Source organism: Colossoma macropomum, unplaced genomic scaffold (assembly GCF_904425465.1).
Source record: "Colossoma macropomum unplaced genomic scaffold, Colossoma_macropomum, whole genome shotgun sequence".
NCBI classification, from domain to species: domain Eukaryota; kingdom Metazoa; phylum Chordata; class Actinopteri; order Characiformes; family Serrasalmidae; genus Colossoma; species Colossoma macropomum.
This window is the reverse complement of record NW_023494800.1, coordinates 3440368-3457838: the sequence shown is the minus strand read 5'-3', so window position 1 is coordinate 3457838 and position 17471 is coordinate 3440368. Positions and strand designations below refer to the sequence as shown.

General features: G+C 39.1%; 1 protein-coding gene across 2 annotated transcripts in view; it reads left to right on the top strand.

Annotated features, from left to right (window-relative positions):
* The window catches only part of onecut2 (one cut homeobox 2), a 43707-nt gene extending 27005 nt beyond the window's left edge, over positions 1-16702 (top strand). Inside the window, exon 2 of one of the 2 annotated variants that reach the window (XM_036588605.1) lies at positions 4961-16702. In XM_036588605.1, the coding sequence (XP_036444498.1) occupies positions 4961-5247 (287 nt within the window). In that variant the 3' untranslated portion in view covers positions 5248-16702. The remainder of the gene's footprint in view (positions 1-4960) is intronic. The other variant, XM_036588606.1, reaches the window with a different exon arrangement.
* The last annotated feature ends 769 nt before the right edge of the window (positions 16703-17471 follow it).

Here is a 17471-nt window from a genome sequence, read left to right as displayed (position 1 = left end):
CCATAAACACTCAAAGGAGTCGTTTGCATGGTGAAATGGTTCTTCCGATTGATGGAGAATGTGTTCTATATAGCACTATACAGCATATTGTTACAAGCTTGACATCATCTCAATAGTAGAACCCTTTTTGGTGCTATATAGAACCATTTTCAGAAAGCTTCTGTATAGAACCCTATACAACACATTCCCCCTCAGTCTGAAGAACCTTTTCACCATGTAAAGCACGCAAATGGTTCTTTGAGTGTTCATGGTTCTATATAGAATCATTGTCTTTACTAAAGAACCCTTGAAGAACCATATTATTTTGAAGTGTAGGTTGTCGATCATGAAGAGTGATTACAATATACAGGATTAGAAACTGGATTCAAGGTCCAGACTTGAAGACATCTGCCAGAGAGGAGCCACTCTTGGTTCTCTTAATGGATGATTCTTTGGAGAACCGTCTTTTGTAAATCCAAATGTTTGAACACCACTAGTCAGTTTACATGTTTAGCTAAAATCTTCTTCTAGCAACAGACTTAAGTGTTTGCACAATATAGTGCATTTTCTGTTTATTTATGTTTAACATATTGATAAAAAAATAAAATGGTACATATAAAAAACAAAGGCCTCATTTTATGTCTTATCCCCCCCCCGAGTATATTACATCCATTGTGCGTTGTCATAGTGTACAGAAGTGTGTTCTCTGTAGAGGGTGTGTTAACTTACACTTAGAAAATCAACAACAACATATATTTTGGCCCAAACTTGTATGTGGCTGTATGTGAATGTAAAGATCTTTTGCACAGTTTAAAGAACCTCCACATAATGTAATTGCTTTAGAAAGAACCCTTGAATTGGTGTATAACTTTTAAATTTGGATCACATATGAGATTTTTTTTAAACTTCGTTGCACTTTCTGGTTCTTTAGGGAACGATAAGTGGTTTGTCTATAGCTCTATACTACAGTTTGGCAGTAGTAATGGAGTGATTTTAATCAGGTATGAATCTGCAGTGTGTGTAGTTTTACAGTCTGACTGTAATAATTGTGGAGTGATTTTAATCCAGTATGAATCTGCAGTGTGTGTAGTTTTACAGTCTGACTGTAATAATTGTGGAGTGATTTTAATCCAGTATGAATCTGCAGTGTGTGTAGTTTTACAGTCTGACGGTAATAATTGTGGAGCGATTTTAATCCAGTATGAATCTGCAGTGTGTGTAGTTTTACAGTCTGACGGTAATAATTGTGGAGCGATTTTAATCCAGTATGAATCTGCAGTGTGTGTAGTTTTACAGTCTGACGGTAATAATTGTGGAGTGATTTTAATCCAGTATGAATCTGCAGTGTGTGTAGTTTTACAGTCTGACGGTAATAATTGTGGAGCGATTTTAATCCAGTATGAATCTGCAGTGTGTGTAGTTTTACAGTCTGACGGTAATAATTGTGGAGCGATTTTAATCCAGTATGAATCTGCAGTGTGTGTAGTTTTACAGTCTGACTGTAATAATTGTGGAGCGATTTTAATCCAGTATGAATCTGCAGTGTGTGTAGTTTTACAGTCTGACGGTAATAATTGTGGAGCGATTTTAATCCAGTATGAATCTGCAGTGTGTGTAGTTTTTATACACATACATATAAGCTACATCTAAGATGAAAGCTAAATGATTTAAAGATTGAGTAACTCAGTACTGATAATATTCGTACTTGTTGCACAGTAATAAGTAATAGTTCTATTTATTTGTTTTTTCATGTTTAAATAATAAATGATTGACTACAGTTTTATTAAAGACTAATCAGTCCTCAGGTTTTTTGATATTGTCACCTATGAAAAAAGTTTTGGTGCCCCTGATACAGCCATGCCAACACTCATGTCAAATGGTGCAAATGTCCATCATAACCCTTCTTAGCATTCTTACGCTTAAAATACACCTGTATTGTTTAGCTTTTAGAGACGGCTGAAAGCAGAGCTTCATGTTGCTCTGTACACTTTGTTTTTATATTGTTTTGTTAATCCATTTATCCTGTCTGGTGTCTTCTCGTCCTTTTTAACTTGTTTTTTCCCCTTTCCTTTAATGTGCTTTTGTTATGGACTATATGTGTCCCTAATTGTGGAGCGATTTTAATCCAGTATGAATCTGCAGTGTGTAGTTTTACAGTCTGACTGTAATAATTGTGGAGCGATTTTAATCCAGTATGAATCTGCAGTGTGTGTAGTTTTACAGTCTGACGGTAATAATTGTGGAGCGATTTTAATCCAGTATGAATCTGCAGTGTGTGTAGTTTTACAGTCTGACGGTAATAATTGTGGAGCGATTTTAATCCAGTATGAATCTGCAGTGTGTAGTTTTACAGTCTGACTGTAATAATTGTGGAGCGATTTTAATCCAGTATGAATCTGCAGTGTGTGTAGTTTTACAGTCTGACAGTAATAATTGTGGAGCGATTTTAATCCAGTATGAATCTGCAGTGTGTAGTTTTACAGTCTGACAGTAATAATTGTGGAGCGATTTTAATCCAGTATGAATCTGCAGTGTGTGTAGTTTTACAGTCTGACAGTAATAATTGTGGAGCGATTTTAATCCAGTATGAATCTGCAGTGTGTGTAGTTTTACAGTCTGACAGTAATAATTGTGGAGCGATTTTAATCCAGTATGAATCTGCAGTGTGTGTAGTTTCTACGGTCTGATAATCGTGGAGTGATTATAATCCAGTATGAATCTGCAGTGTACATATCTTTTGAGTATTTTTACTTTGGTGCAACAGAAGTTGTTTTAAAAACGCTGCAGAAATAATTATGACTTACTATTACTTGCTTAACAATGTCTAATCTCAGTGCAAACGTCATCACACACCCACAATCAGTCTAACTCTATATAGACCTGGTCTGACTTCCTAGTCCGTCCTCGTGAATGCTGGGAACTGAGGTGTTTGTGTTTTAAGAATACATGTCTCATCTTTCCTTTGTCCTGGTGGAAAAGGTTGCGCAGGCGTCTAGATCGCATTGCATTGTGGGCACCGTACGGGAAAGCACAAAGGGAGAGATGCTCAAGATGCTGTCAGAGGAAAAGAGAAAACAAAAACAGCTTGAAAGCACAAGAAAAACAGTGAACAAATAAAATAAAAAAATATGATTACCATTAAATGAATCAGTAATTGCTCAGTAGGTGTCACTCCATTTATAGATAAGCAGACAAAGCAGAATATAAAAGCCTATTGTGTGTAAAAGCACAAAATACTCACGCCAGGACCCATCAGGATGATTGTTAAACAAACAGGCCTCCCTGTTCTGCTTTATTGCAAAGTCACTTTACGTGCACTGAATTGATGCACTGAATTTACTTAATTCCCATGTGGACATAATTTCCGCATGAATAAGTTTCATTAAATCAACACAATTATTGCCAAGATAGACTAAAAAAAAAATTATTCATGTGGAAATTATGTAAATTCAATGTTTGCATTCTCCTCCATTTGCAATAACTGGTTCTGGCTCCACTTTCAGTTTTGAAACAAATGCATCTCCCCTGCTCCAGAACTAGAAGACGGCGGTGGTTGTTTGTGGCATGGACTTTTCTATTGTGCCGTCATTATAGTGCATTTGCTGCTGATCGACTCTCTCTGAGAGTAGCTGCAGCTAACCACGCTCTGAATGAATCCTCTCTGCTGTGCAACATCCGAGGTCACATAAACACGCTCTGCAGTTACTGCCATACCTTCTTGCCCTCGTGCTGCATAGTACGCTGTTATATTTAGAGGGAATGCTTGCACTATGCTCTTCATCCGTTTTTTTCCCTTTGTTTTGTTGTGCTCCCTCTGGCCTTGGCTGATAATGACCAGGAGATCATGTGTTAAAGCCTCTTTCACTGCACACGGCTCTCCGGCCTGCACCGCTGCCTAAAAATACCCTGCAGCTTTTCCTCGCGCAGGCCGGATCATTTGGGGAATCGCAGTGGCCACAGAGGCAATTACCTCGAGGGCACCTCAGTTCTGCTCAGCTAATCCAAAGTCCTGAACGTTTCCTGCAAAATAAGACATTGATCTGAGCAGGGCCGAGGCAGAAAGAGATGTTGTTCTTGTGGCATGTAGTTCAAGGGGGGAAAAAGGAGAGAATTAAGTCCTGTTCAAACTGGATTAGTTTTACCAGAGGTTTTACCTGTTATTTTAATCCAGCATGAATCTGCAGTTTGTTTTACAGTCTGACGGTAATAATTGTGGAGTGATTTTAATCCAGTATGAATCTGCAGTGTGTGTAGTTTTACAGTCTGACTGTAATAATTGTGGAGAGATTTTAATCCAGTATGAATCTGCAGTGTGTAGTTTTACAGTCTGACGGTAATAATTGTGGAGCGATTTTAATCCAGTATGAATCTGCAGTGTGTAGTTTTACAGTCTGACGGTAATAATTGTGGAGTGATTTTAATCCAGTATGAATCTGCAGTGTGTGTAGTTTTACAGTCTGACAGTAATAATTGTGGAGCGATTTTAATCCAGTATGAATCTGCAGTGAGTGTAGTTTTACAGTCTGACAGTAATAATTGTGGAGTGATTTTAATCCAGTGTGAATCTGAAGTGTGTATTTACAGTCGGACAGTAATTATAGGCACAGACGTGTGGGGTGTTATTATTGTTATTAAGTGTGTCCAATAGTGTAATGCTAACATGAACATCTGAGCTATAACCATTTAATCTGGGCATTCTGTGAGAATTCTGGGAAATTACAAAGATACTTTAACCATATCAGCTCGCCAGTCAAATTCCAACAAAAGACATTACACAAACTCTGATAAATCTAATCCAGCTCCAGTGCTTTCTAGTTATAATGACAACTTCATGATTTTGCAGAGAAAAATGCACTTTGTTAGCATATTGTGTGCATGTTACTAATGTTTATTTCACAGTGGCTACATTTCTGCTAAATTAACTTTTGTTCTCTTTTCTCATCTCTTTTTCTCTTCTCTTGCTCTCCTGGAAACCCAAAAGCATGCAAAAGAAAAGAGCAAGACTCCAGCAAGGAAAGGAGCAATACACCAAAGAAATCCCGCCTGGTTTTTACTGACCTCCAGCGGCGAACGCTACTGGCCATCTTCAAAGAGAACAAGCGCCCGTCCAAAGAGATGCAGCTGACCATTTCACAGCAGCTGGGACTGGAACTGAGCACTGTTAGCAACTTCTTCATGAACGCCCGCAGACGGAGCCTGGACAAATGGGTGGACGAGAGCAGTCCCGGAGGAGCCTCGTCCACCTCCAGCACTTGTACCAAAGCCTGATTCTGGAAAGCAGTGGGTGGGTGGGGGTGGGGGCAGCACAGGGAACGAGCAAAAGGGGGGTTGGGTCGGGATGGGGCCGAAGAAAGAAGCAGCAGCAGCAGCAGCTTGGGTGAAAGACGTGACGGGTTTATGCTGGGACGGGGTTTGTGCGCCAGGGAGTGGGTGGGGCCAGTCAAAAATCACCAAAAAAATCCTTTTCGGGTGGAGCTGAAGAAGGGAGCGGGGCTGCTTACTGGCCAATGTAGCAAAAATAAATCATCCAAAGAGTCATAGGGAGGAGAACAGCCATCAATACACTGCCTATACCCCAGCATTTGCTTTTGAACAACAAATTATTCCACCTTCCCTGTTACAAATGCACACTGATGCTGTATCCAGTGCAGGGTCAGTTTGCATGCGGTTGTATGCTGACATCATAATGTGCCCCAAAAATGGGCAGAATTTTCAAAAGTGAATGCCAGATGGGTCCAGACATCGTTTACATGACCAATTTGAACTCAGACCACATTCTATTCCTTTATGTTCACGCTTTTTGCAGCTGTCCTTTAAGGAGATGTTTCACAATCCCAAAGCTTTCAGATTAACAGAGCAAACACACCAACACACACGCCTGAATTCAGCAGTAAACCTCAGTCGGAGCGTTAGTAATCCGAGCTAGCGTGCTCAAAATATCCGAACATCCAAAAAGTCATCTTCCTGCTGACGGGTGGTCGATTTTACAGTGTCTGCTATTGGCAGGGATGCAAGCACAAATCTATCATAGTTAAGTAAAGGCAACATTCAGGAAAACACAGACACACGAACAGTAAACTGCTACCACTGCAGTCTTTTCCTCCTCTCAAGAAATTAAGTGGTCAGCCAAGTATGTGAGCACAATTTTGAAGCACATTTCATTTGCAATAGAAAAGGGGCTGGACCATAGAGATTGTTCTTCAATCATTAGAAAACTCAGGATGCCATTTCTATGATGCGACTGAAGAACATCCACTACAGCAGTTTCTCTCTCTCATCATAAAGAAACCCCACGATGGTCAGATAAGCTATAAACACATCCATCCTACAATTTCCACCCAATCATGACGGATTATTTTGAGCCATTCATTCAATAGTACATCTATTTATGACATTATATTTTTCTCATTATATATACACAGCTAGTTATGGAGCCAGATGAAAGTGAACTGGCATTGGCAATCAGGGCCTTTATAATAGAATAAAAGAGGACAATCTCCTAAGCAATGCCTGTCAGTTTAGCTTTCTCAGAGCTTCTTGGAAAGGAAGATGAGGTGAGCAGCTCAGTGTGGAGATGTAAGGCACACCTGTCTGTAGGGATCAGACAGGTCGGCAGTGCTTTACATATATATATATATATATATATAAAAAACACTGAGCTATCAATCTCGCTCTCTTTTCTTTTGGTAGGGCAAGAACGATTATTTTTTTATCTCATTAACGTCACCCCAAGAGATTTAGCTCTCATACTATACATTCAGCCAAGCCCACCCAGGTCAGCCTCCACCAAGCAGAATCTTAGGCGAAAGAGCCAGTATGCAGCCCCCTCCCCGCTACAAAGAAGGCCAAAGGCTTTAATGGATAATTTCAAAAGTGGACACTTAAGACTTTTTCTATTTATTGACAAATCGAAACCAAAGAAACTTTTTCTGCACCTAACTGTTCTACAAACTAAAAAAAACAAACTGTTCTAAAGACGACAAAGAAAAGAAAACGAAAACAAAAAGGAACAGCGACGAACAAACGACGGCGACGAAGAAGATAAAGACAAGGACGAGCGGAACGATGATGAGGAGGAGGACGAAGAGGACTCTGTTCTGTTCTGATTCGTCGAAGACTGTGGAAAGGGGAAGCAGAACGGGGCTGGAAGGGTTTTTAAAAAAAAAAAAAGAGTGTGGAAGCGCGGAAGCCGCTTTCTAAAGGCCGAATAATGTGTCTCTCTCTCAAAACAAAAAAGTTGAAGATTGTCTTTAACGTGTGCCTATGCAGTTTTACACCAAAATGGAAAAAACGAACAACAAGAACCTCATCAGCTACAATACCAAAGATTCCTAACTACACCCTGCAGCAGTTCCCTTGTCCCCCTTCCCTTTGGTTCCTGCCAAAAGCCACATCCACACGCATGCACGGTGGAGTGCGTCCATGCCTGCTACGTGTGTGTGTGGTGGTTTCAAACAGTGTGCCTCTGTCCAAACATGGGAGCTCTGGAGATTCAGTCGCTTTAGCCCACCCAGCACAGACTACCTCGCTTCTCCATTATCTCACCCTGCCAGTGTGGGGTCTCTGATAAGCTGCACCCCCCGGCCCAGCACGCAGGGCGTAACTTGGCCAGTAGGCCGACCAAAGATAAACCACCACATCCCACTTGATGATGCTATACTTCAGTATAAACCATCCACCAGTGCAGGTGGTGTCCAGTGCTTTTACCTCTTACATTTAGATTGGCCAGATACCAAAAACATTACATTACAGTTATAAAACAACATTAGAACACCTTTAGATCCCATTAGTAAACCACCAAATGCATTTAGAATCTGCCGTTGGTCACCTGCTAAACCATTAGAATCCTTTTCATTGTGATATCAACCCATTACAAAAGCCAAAAAACATCACAAAAACACTGGGAACCAACAGAAACACTTCAGCAGAGTCTTGATCTGTTCTAGCTTTGGTAGCTTTAAGGTCGTGGCACACTGACCCAGCGTTCCCCAACAAAAGTCAAACTCTTCATGTTGACATTTGTTCCAGAATACGAATGGACAGGGGAAAATGTTCTAGAACATTGTGAGCGGGTGGGGGGGGGGTTCATTCTAGAACAATGTGCTTGGGAAGAACATTCTAGAACATTGGGTGTGAGGGAGGACATTTCTGAACACAGAATGTAAATAATAGTGTAGAATAGTGTGAATGGGGTGACAGTCTAGAAGAGGATGAATGGGGAGAATGTTCTAGAATATTGTGAATGGGAAAGAACATTCTAGAACAGTGTGAATGAGAGGTCATTCTAGACCAGTATGGATGAGGAAACTTGCCAGAACAGTATTAATAAGGGAGTGCGTTCTAGAACAGTGTGAATGGGGGAGAACATTCTAGAATGGTGTGAATCAGAAAGAACAGTCTAGAACAATGTGAATGGGCCATTCTAGACCAGTGTGAATGGGTCATTCTAGACCAGTATGAATGAAGGAACATGCTAGAACAGTATTGGAGAGTGTTCTAGAACAGTGCAAATGGGGTGACATTCTAGAGCAGTGTGCTTTGGGGCGGGAGGGGCATTCTGGAACTGTGTGAATGGAGAGAACATTCTAGAACAGTGTGAATGGGGAAGAATGTTCTAAAATACTGTGATTGAGGAAGAAAATTTACAACAGCGTGAATGAGGGAAGAATATCTAGAACACTGTGAACGGAGAGCGTCCTAAAACGGTGCGAATGGTGATAATACTGTAGAATAGTGTGAAACGGGGGGAACTACTGGAACAGTGTTAATAAGAGAGAATGTTCTGGAACATAGTGAATGTGGGGAACGTTGGATCTGTGCGCTACAGTTAGCACCACGTTTAGCCGTAATCTGATCTCAGATTAAACCTTTTGTCTAAGCGACTGAGTGTGAGCTCCCATGTTTGCGAGAGAGCTGTTCAGGGGTCCGGAGGGTCAGGTGATCCAAGGCACAACCAAGACCAACTCCATGCTCCAACACGACGTACACGCTCACAGCTGGAATGTCCGAAAAGCCAACAGTAACAACAAACCTAACCGACGCAGGTTCACCATTTCCAGAGGAAACTGCTAAAGTATCGGTCGAATAGCTTTATCTATTAGTTTTCTCTCTTTAAAGCTTCTAGTCCAAAGACGCTCCGCCGAGCGCTGACCTCTTCGTGAGGTCATGGCGGAGTCCGCTTCCACTTTTCACTTCAGTCAGGTCTTGAGAAACGTAGGCCAACTTTGGGTACGAAATCCAACCGAAAATAAGAGCTTTACATTGCTTGTCTTTAGTACTTACATTTTGCCGATGTACAATAAGTCTTTCCTAGGTTTTCTTTGCAATATGTGATTATTTATGTAATTTATATTTGTTATAATTGAACTTAATTTAAAATTGCCAAAACTCCCCTGAAACCCTTTTCCCTGATTAGCTTGCCAAAGTTTACATTTTTTTCATTTGAGTGTCTGACACTGTTATTTATTTATGACAAATTGTGCTAGTACACGTGCATAGATTTTTTTTTTGTTTGTTTTTCTTTCTTTAATTGTAATTATTTAATGTTATTTAATTAGTTCTAATTGTTTGGATTAATATTTATGGCTATTTGAGAATGTTAGTGCATCAAAGATGCAGTGCTTATCCTCCCCCTGTTAATTTATTATTAGTTAGCTTTACTTTAAAAAGCAACAAAAGCGTGCGTTTCTAATTTTACGTAGGCTTAATGAGAACATGAATGTGGTAGCTGCCAGATCCTTAGTTGGTATTGACTCGTTGCCAAATATTATTTTTATTAATTTAGCCTGTTTGTTTGTTGATTTTTATCCGAATGGAAACAATCTACTGATTGATACTTTCTGAATGAGCACTGTATCTTGGCATCTGTGATTGATTAACCGTTCTGTCGAGAGACCTTCTCTTTGCATCCTGCTCGCCATGATGGACAAGCAATTCATTTCAGCCTGTTTTGATTTTTTTTCTTTTTTGATTTTATTTCGTTTTGGACACGGATTGGACAGGGCAACACGTTAATAGAGATCAAAGCAGAATTCACCAAAGATAAAAAAAAACAACCAAGGACGCTGAGAGGCCGTTTGTTCATTGCTTCACTCGTAGAAGGATAACAGAGGATTCCCTTGAAAAAAGGAAAAAAGAAAAAAGAAAAAAAAAAACTAGCTGCTTCCAAGACTGACTTGTGTGCGTGTAAAAAAGTCTTTCTATTTCTATAGTGAGAACCAAAGAGGCTACCTCACTGAATTTTCCATTTGTAATTTTAATCGTGTTGATGAAACCAAAGATACCAAAGATTTTTTTCTCTAGTACGGTCTGCGCTTGATCTCATGCTTTCATTTTGGTAAAGTCACCCTCTCTATTCTAAACCCCTCCCTCCAACCCCTCCCCTGACCACACCTTCTCTTAGGTCAGTAAACCAGGTGTTCCAGAAGGTCCCTCGCTGGTCAGAATGTCAGCGATACCAAAGCAAAAACTTCTACTTGGTCAGCCACGCCATCTCAAGCCATCCCTATGAGCATTCTTCTTGTTGAAGGGGAATTCCACCCATTGTTTCAGAATTTCTGGACTAATAAATTCATTTAGAGTGAATTTGAATTTAGTGTGAAATGGTTCATTGTAGAGACTCAGTGGTGGTGATAGGAACCAGGGGTCACCATGACTACAACACAAATATAGACATTTTATTTACTATCAAAACCACTAGTTAACTTTTGAGTTTTCTTTTTTTTATACGTTATTAATAATAAATCTGAAAAACGTTTTCCTTTGGGACTATTTCGCTTACAGAACCATCTGAATGCATTTTAAAGAGTGCATTTCAGACCAGAATGATGGCATCAGTGAATTCATAACCATTTAACGTAATAACTTTCTGTGAGGGAGCTTTTAGAGGTGGACGTCTGGTTCCTATCACCACCGCTGTGGACAATTCTGACTCATTTAGAGAGTCGTTCTAGAACGAAGCATTTCACACCTAAACCATCCAATTATGGAGAATTTTTAAAAGATTGGTGGAATTCCCCTTAAAAATGCTTTAGTATTTGTTCTGATTGTATAAATAGAGAAAAGTTGGCCTAAAAGTTTCTGTTTCTAAACAAAAACTTGTTGTTTTGTTATCCAGAGGGTTCTATCATTACATGATTCTGTATCTGTGTTTTCTTTACCGAGTGCCAAAGTACAGCCACTGTCACTGTATGACAGAAGAATGAGACGGAAATCCATCAGGAGTTATCATGAGTAGCTATCAAGTATCTGTTTCAACACAATGCAATATTAATGATCTCCAAAGGAACAAAAGCCACAAACTGCTTATGGAAAAAAAAAAAAAAAACGTTTGAAAATCAAAGATCTCTCATACCAAGCCAAAGAGACTGGTGAGGAGAACCTTCTGGAAAGCACCTCAGAGGCATCGCCAGGGTAGTGCTGATGCTTCTGTTGGTACACTTGCGTTTAATCATTCCTTCCCACTGAAAGAATAATAAGTGTTGAGAAGCCAGAAAATGGAAAGAATCCATTTAAGAGGGGCAAACGCTGAATAATACAGCATCAACAATGGCCATATTGATTTTCGTCAGGAATGGGATTTATGATCTGTAATATTTCAACGTGAGCTCCTTCAGGCGCTGAAAAAGTGACACGTTGGATTCAAACGTGTGTCATTTCCACATGAATAAACATAAACTTTGTCTTTCAGTTGACGCACTGTTGGCAGTGTTGGTGGAATAAACAGTGCTGTGCAAAAGTCAGAGACCACACTTCATTAATTTGTTTAATTTTCAGCCAAAACCACTATTTTGTACAAGTTTATACATTTTCAGGAGTTATTTTTCAGGAGATTCGATATAAGATGAAGAAGGAGGAAGTCAAAGATAAATCAGTGACCTTCAAAAACTGTTGAAAGTGAAAAATTGTTCAAAGCTACAGAGAAAATTGGGTTCCTAACAACCACCTGGAAGACCTGGTAGACACCAAAACTGCCCCCATCAGATAAACAGCACTTTGTCGCTGTCAAGCAAAAACATTGTTATTGTCTTGAGTCCAGACAGGCCATGAGCTGTTGCCATAATTTTCTGGATTGTTATCTTGAGATAATGAGTTAATTATCTTGTGATCTCAAGATAGCAACTTTGTTGTCTTGAGATCACAAGATACCGTATCATTGTCTCATGACAACAACTTTGTTGTCTCGAGATAACAAGACAATGAACTCGTTATTTCAAGATAAAAGCTTTGTTATCTCAAGATAACAATCCAGAAAATTATAACTAACTATCTCATGGCCTCTCTGGACTTCCATACTTACTGGCTCAGTTTGAAAGCTCCAGTTACACTTTGCCTCATGTTAAAATGTCATGATGAACAGAGCAACAGAAACAGTCCAGCATTACTTGGAAATAAATCTGGTTGTTTAAACTTCCATTAGAAGTTATGAATGTTCTTTCCTTCTCCTGTAAAGTTACCATTTTGGAGAAGCTTAAAGCTTTCATCTCTGAGAGAGAGGAGAAAATCAAGCTGCTTCAGATCTGAAAACATCCACAGGTGTTTCTGTCCATCCTTCCACTGTGAGAAGACGACTCAGCGCTGTGGGTCTGAAAGGATGTGTAGCTGTTCAAGAAGAACCTCACTGAGAAAAGGAGACGGACACATCAAACAAAGAAGCTGAACAATGGACTGACCACCCCAGAGTCCAGACCTCAACACCACTGAATGTGTTTGATTACTTCAGAAAATGACCAACTTCTAAGACTGAACTTTGGAGGTGTGGAAAAGAATGCAAGGCAAAGTCTGGACATGATAAGTACTGAATTAATGTATTTAGATATGAGTATATAATGAAATGGCCTTTTTGACTGAAAATAAATGAAGGGTGGGTCTGACTTTCGCACAGCGCTGCATTTTATTCATGTCGAGATGACGATTCTCTTCATTTCTCCTGTATTTTGTCTAAACGGGACCCCCGCAGAGAGCGCTTTCGTTGCAAAGTATGAGATAACCATGGGATGAGTGCCTTGCTTGAACCAAAGCGAAGTTTCGACCTCTCTGTACTTCTTTATTCCTGCGTATACCTCAGTGTCCGTCGTACCTGCACACGCGTCCAGCCCGGCGCGGGACCAGGTTTCGTGGTGCTTTGCAATGCAATCATGCAAAGAATGAAAGGATTAAAAAAACCAAAAATGATACCAAAGGCTTCAAAACTACTCTTTTCTCTTTTCCTCCTCTCTCTTTCTCTCTCTCTCTGTCCTTCACTCAATGGTCACATAGCTTTAAACAATGACAAGAGGGGAAAAAATAAAAACACACATATATATATATATATATATATAGATATATATATACGAAATGGCATGTCCAGAGCGCAGACCGTGCTTTTCCTTACCAAAATTTTTCTCAGATATACCTCATAGATAATAGTGTTTAGGGTAATGTTATTATAGCGTATGTAATAAATTATTCACTTGCTCTTCTTTTTTGGTAACTGTGACTTTACGAGACAAACGGAGAAAAAAAAAGCTTTATACATTTTAAGTTGTGATTTTTGTAATAGTTGAAGAGGTGCGCTTACCAGAAACAAATGCTTGTCTTATAATCTCTTGTTAATGTGACAATTTTGTTGTTTTCTTTCATCTTTTGTGGTACAGAGGGTTTTTTTTTGTTGTTGTTGTTGTTGTTGTTGGTTTTGTTATCAGCTTTTCTTTCTCCTTCTTTTCGAGGGTGGGCTCATATTCTTTGTAAGGATATTATTTTTGGATTGGTGATGGTTGCTAGACTGAGCCCGAGGTTTACAGTTTTCATACTTCTGCCTAGAACGTCACTTCTTTCATTGTATTTAGGCTGATATTTTTACTCATTATCCCTTTTTTTTATTATTTCTTTCTGTCCTACTTGTTCTGTGTGAAGGTGTAGCATAACAGTTAGCAGCTGTCATTCAAAAGCTGTAGCCCCCGATTTTATGCATGAGTATATTTACGGTTAGCTAGCAGTGTAATGCATTGTGGTTAAAAGCTTTGAGTTCCAGAATCCGTCCCATTTCTCAGTTCTGCATGTCAGCCTGTTATGGTTTTCTGAAAAGCTCGGCTCAGTTGTGTATATATTGGCCCATATGATCTTCCGTATAATTGGATTCAGGCTTGGACATCATAAATCATTAGTTTGACCACTGAGTACTTTGGAAATGTACCATATTTATCCCCACACTAATACACATAGAGCTACTGGAGGCCTGTTTGCAAAAATTTTAAGTGTAATTGACTAACAGAGGCACCTAGATGGCCAGTTTCCTTCCTTTCAACAAACCTTGAATGCCAAAAGCACACTGCAGTTCAAAAGCTTGGAATCACTCGCCAATATATGACAAGTGTTATTTAATAATAGCTTATACAGTGATTTAAATGTTATAAACTGGACACCAAACTGTAAACCAATGGTTTATTCACAATTTGAAGTATTCTGGGATCAACAGGAAAAAAGTTTCATATCGCTGCTGCGGAATAAAACCTTCTATCTCCATTTTTGTTTTTCTGTTTTTGACATAATCTGAAAATGCCTGTTGCCCTTTACATTGTGTGTACATCTGAAGATGAATGGACCAAAAGAAACGTCCCAAAATTACTTGGAAAAATGTCTGGTTCCATTGACTTAAGTATGTTTTTCCTTCTCCTGTAAAGTTACCATTTTGGAGATACGAGGTTTTGTTCTGAAAGCATCAAAATGCTGTCAAATAATAAACTGTAATTAATTATTTACAGTAACATTTCTTGTCACAAAATAACTGTAAGTAACTGTTTGATTAGCAAGATTTGGCCACTACTTTTAAAATCAGAGGCATCTGGATATTTATTTTCTTATAAATTCATTCTCAATTTTATACAGCTTTCTCAAACATTTCTTCAGCATCATATCAGAGTCATTTTATACATGTACCAGCAACAAAATTGGTTTTACATGAATCAAAACAGTGATTCCAAGCTTTTGAACTATAGTGTAAACCCAAAAGCCTCAAACACAGCGTCACAGAATGAACTGTACCTGACAATCTACTTTTATTCGAACACTTCATTCTGCTGAGAAGTACTGCTCTGAGGCAAGAAGTGCCAGCATCGTTTCCAAAGAGCACCAACATCTTACAGAACTGCAACCTAAATGGTCCCTCTTAGACCCTCAGATTGGACTATAGGAAACCGATTAAGCCAATTAAATTCGACCACAGTCTCTGTCCCACATCCAGGCTTTAATAACTATGAAGATTTGAGTACTAATAGAAAGATTTAGCTGTTAAAGGACTGTGAGTCGAGTGTGTTCAGGCTGTAGGCATGATTAAGGGGGGGTTTCAGGATTACAGCCACTATTCCCAAGACTAGATCAATAACCTGGACTTATTAAAATGTCTTTCCTTTTACATTTCAGTCATTTTCCTTTCCTTTTTTTAAAATTGGTACTACATTTTTGTTTATTAGTGAATTATCAGAGTAAATTAAAAAAAAAAATGGTTGATCCAAAGACTTCTTGATCATGTTCTTCCACAATGTGTGAACACAAAATAAAAGACAACTGAACAGTTTCATTCCAAACTATTTGTTTGTTTTATCAAAACAATGTTTTATGCTATCGTTTTTCAACTATGAAGGCATATACAACCTCCAAATGATGTATTAACGAATACCGACTGTATTATTGACCAAAGATAAATCCGTCACTAAGACTACAGATTGTATTTTTCCTTCTTATTTTCTTTGAATTCTTCATGTTCGAGAACGTTCTGTATTGGGCTGAATTAAGGGAAGCAGTTGATGCAATTTAACATCAAAACGTACTGCTGGACAAGCAACTTTTCCAAATGTACACTGTTAAATTTGACTGTCTGTATGTCTGTATAACTGTGTTTATCCGCAGCCGCAGTACGATGACTTTAATGCCAGGAAGCGCAAACCATCAGAACGATCAATTCAGTGCTGTTAGAACCTGAACACAAGGTTCCACTTCAGACATAAGCTTCATAATGCCATGTTAGCTACAAGGCTTGTGCCCAAGTAAAGTATTTAAGCCTCGTTCCCAGGTGAAAGTTTAACATTTATATCGGAATATTTACGCAACTGAGGCGATTTGCATGTAATTACGTAGTTTTACGTTTTTTTGAGCGAACAGTGCATTCTGGGTCTGATTTCTTTAAGCTCAGTGTATGAAACTCCTGCCATCAGGTAGGATCTCAAATTCGTATTCGCGCCTCTCATCTTCGCAATATTAATATCTGTGTTTGAGATAAAAGAAAAAAAAGAAAACATTACGGTAATGAAGAAGAAAAATCATATGTATCAGTGTTACATGTTCCAACGACCGCATACACACACACACACACACACATACATTTGAGCTTTTGAATATTGTTCAGAGTGGTCGATGTATTGGGCACTTTAAAACCTTAGCAGAAAAAAAACAAAATCAACATCCCAGTCCTCTTCCAGATGGTTCTGTTTGTGTGTTTGTGTACTGTTTATCTTTGCTGTTTACCACATTACGCTCTACCATTGCTAAGCGCATTAGTGATTTGTCTGCATCAAGCTTCCGACTTTCTTTTCTTTTTTGGGTTTTGTTTTTGTTTTTTGTTTGTTTGTTTTTGGTTATTCTTCGCCTTTGGTACCTCTTGTTTTTATTCCCACTATCATCAGATGGTAGTGCTGTATATTCTGCTATTAATATCAAATAAACGGCTTTGATTCATTCACATCAAGCACTCACCGTGGTTATGTGTTTTATTGTTGAGATTTTTTTTTCTTATGGACGTTCATACCAGCTACAAAATTCCGTTAACCGTGCCGGACTTTAGGGCCCCTTTGTTGGCCCCATCGTTGGGAGATCACGAGTTTGATCTCCAGCGATGCCACAGCCATCCGTGAGTTTTAAGACTAGCATAACTGCACCACCCCCCCATCATTCAGCACAATGCTAGCTAATGTGGACATCTGTTTGCTCAGTGGTTCTCAATTCAGCCGCCCCCAAGATGGTCCACAAATGTCAAATTTCATCACAAAATGACAAAAAAAACACCTTTACAATAATGTTAGTCTCTGCTTGCTCCTCTATGGTCATTCTTGATTAAACACAGAAATCTAAAGCTTGTGAAAGACATTATGTGCTTTATTTGAATCCTATAAAAGACTTATTAGCATATTTATATACTCGTTTAGTGAAGAGTCCTGGCACAGAGCTGCCACCGCTGTTTTCCATTCCTAACAACTAACAGAACTCCTGCTTAGACTACAGCTTGTATTCACAGTCAGTGACGTATCTAGAACTTCCAGAAGGCCTTTGTTTATCATCAAATTGGCCCCATTGTAATTTAAAACATGATTGGTTAATTCTGATATAACGTCCTAATTATGTTGATAGCTAATCTAATGTGTAAGGCCTTCAGCTCAGCTCCTGAAGTCCAACCAATGGGAGAGCTGGCTTGGCTGCATCTGCCTAGAAAACACTTTTAACAATTTTCTGTTAGGTGTTTC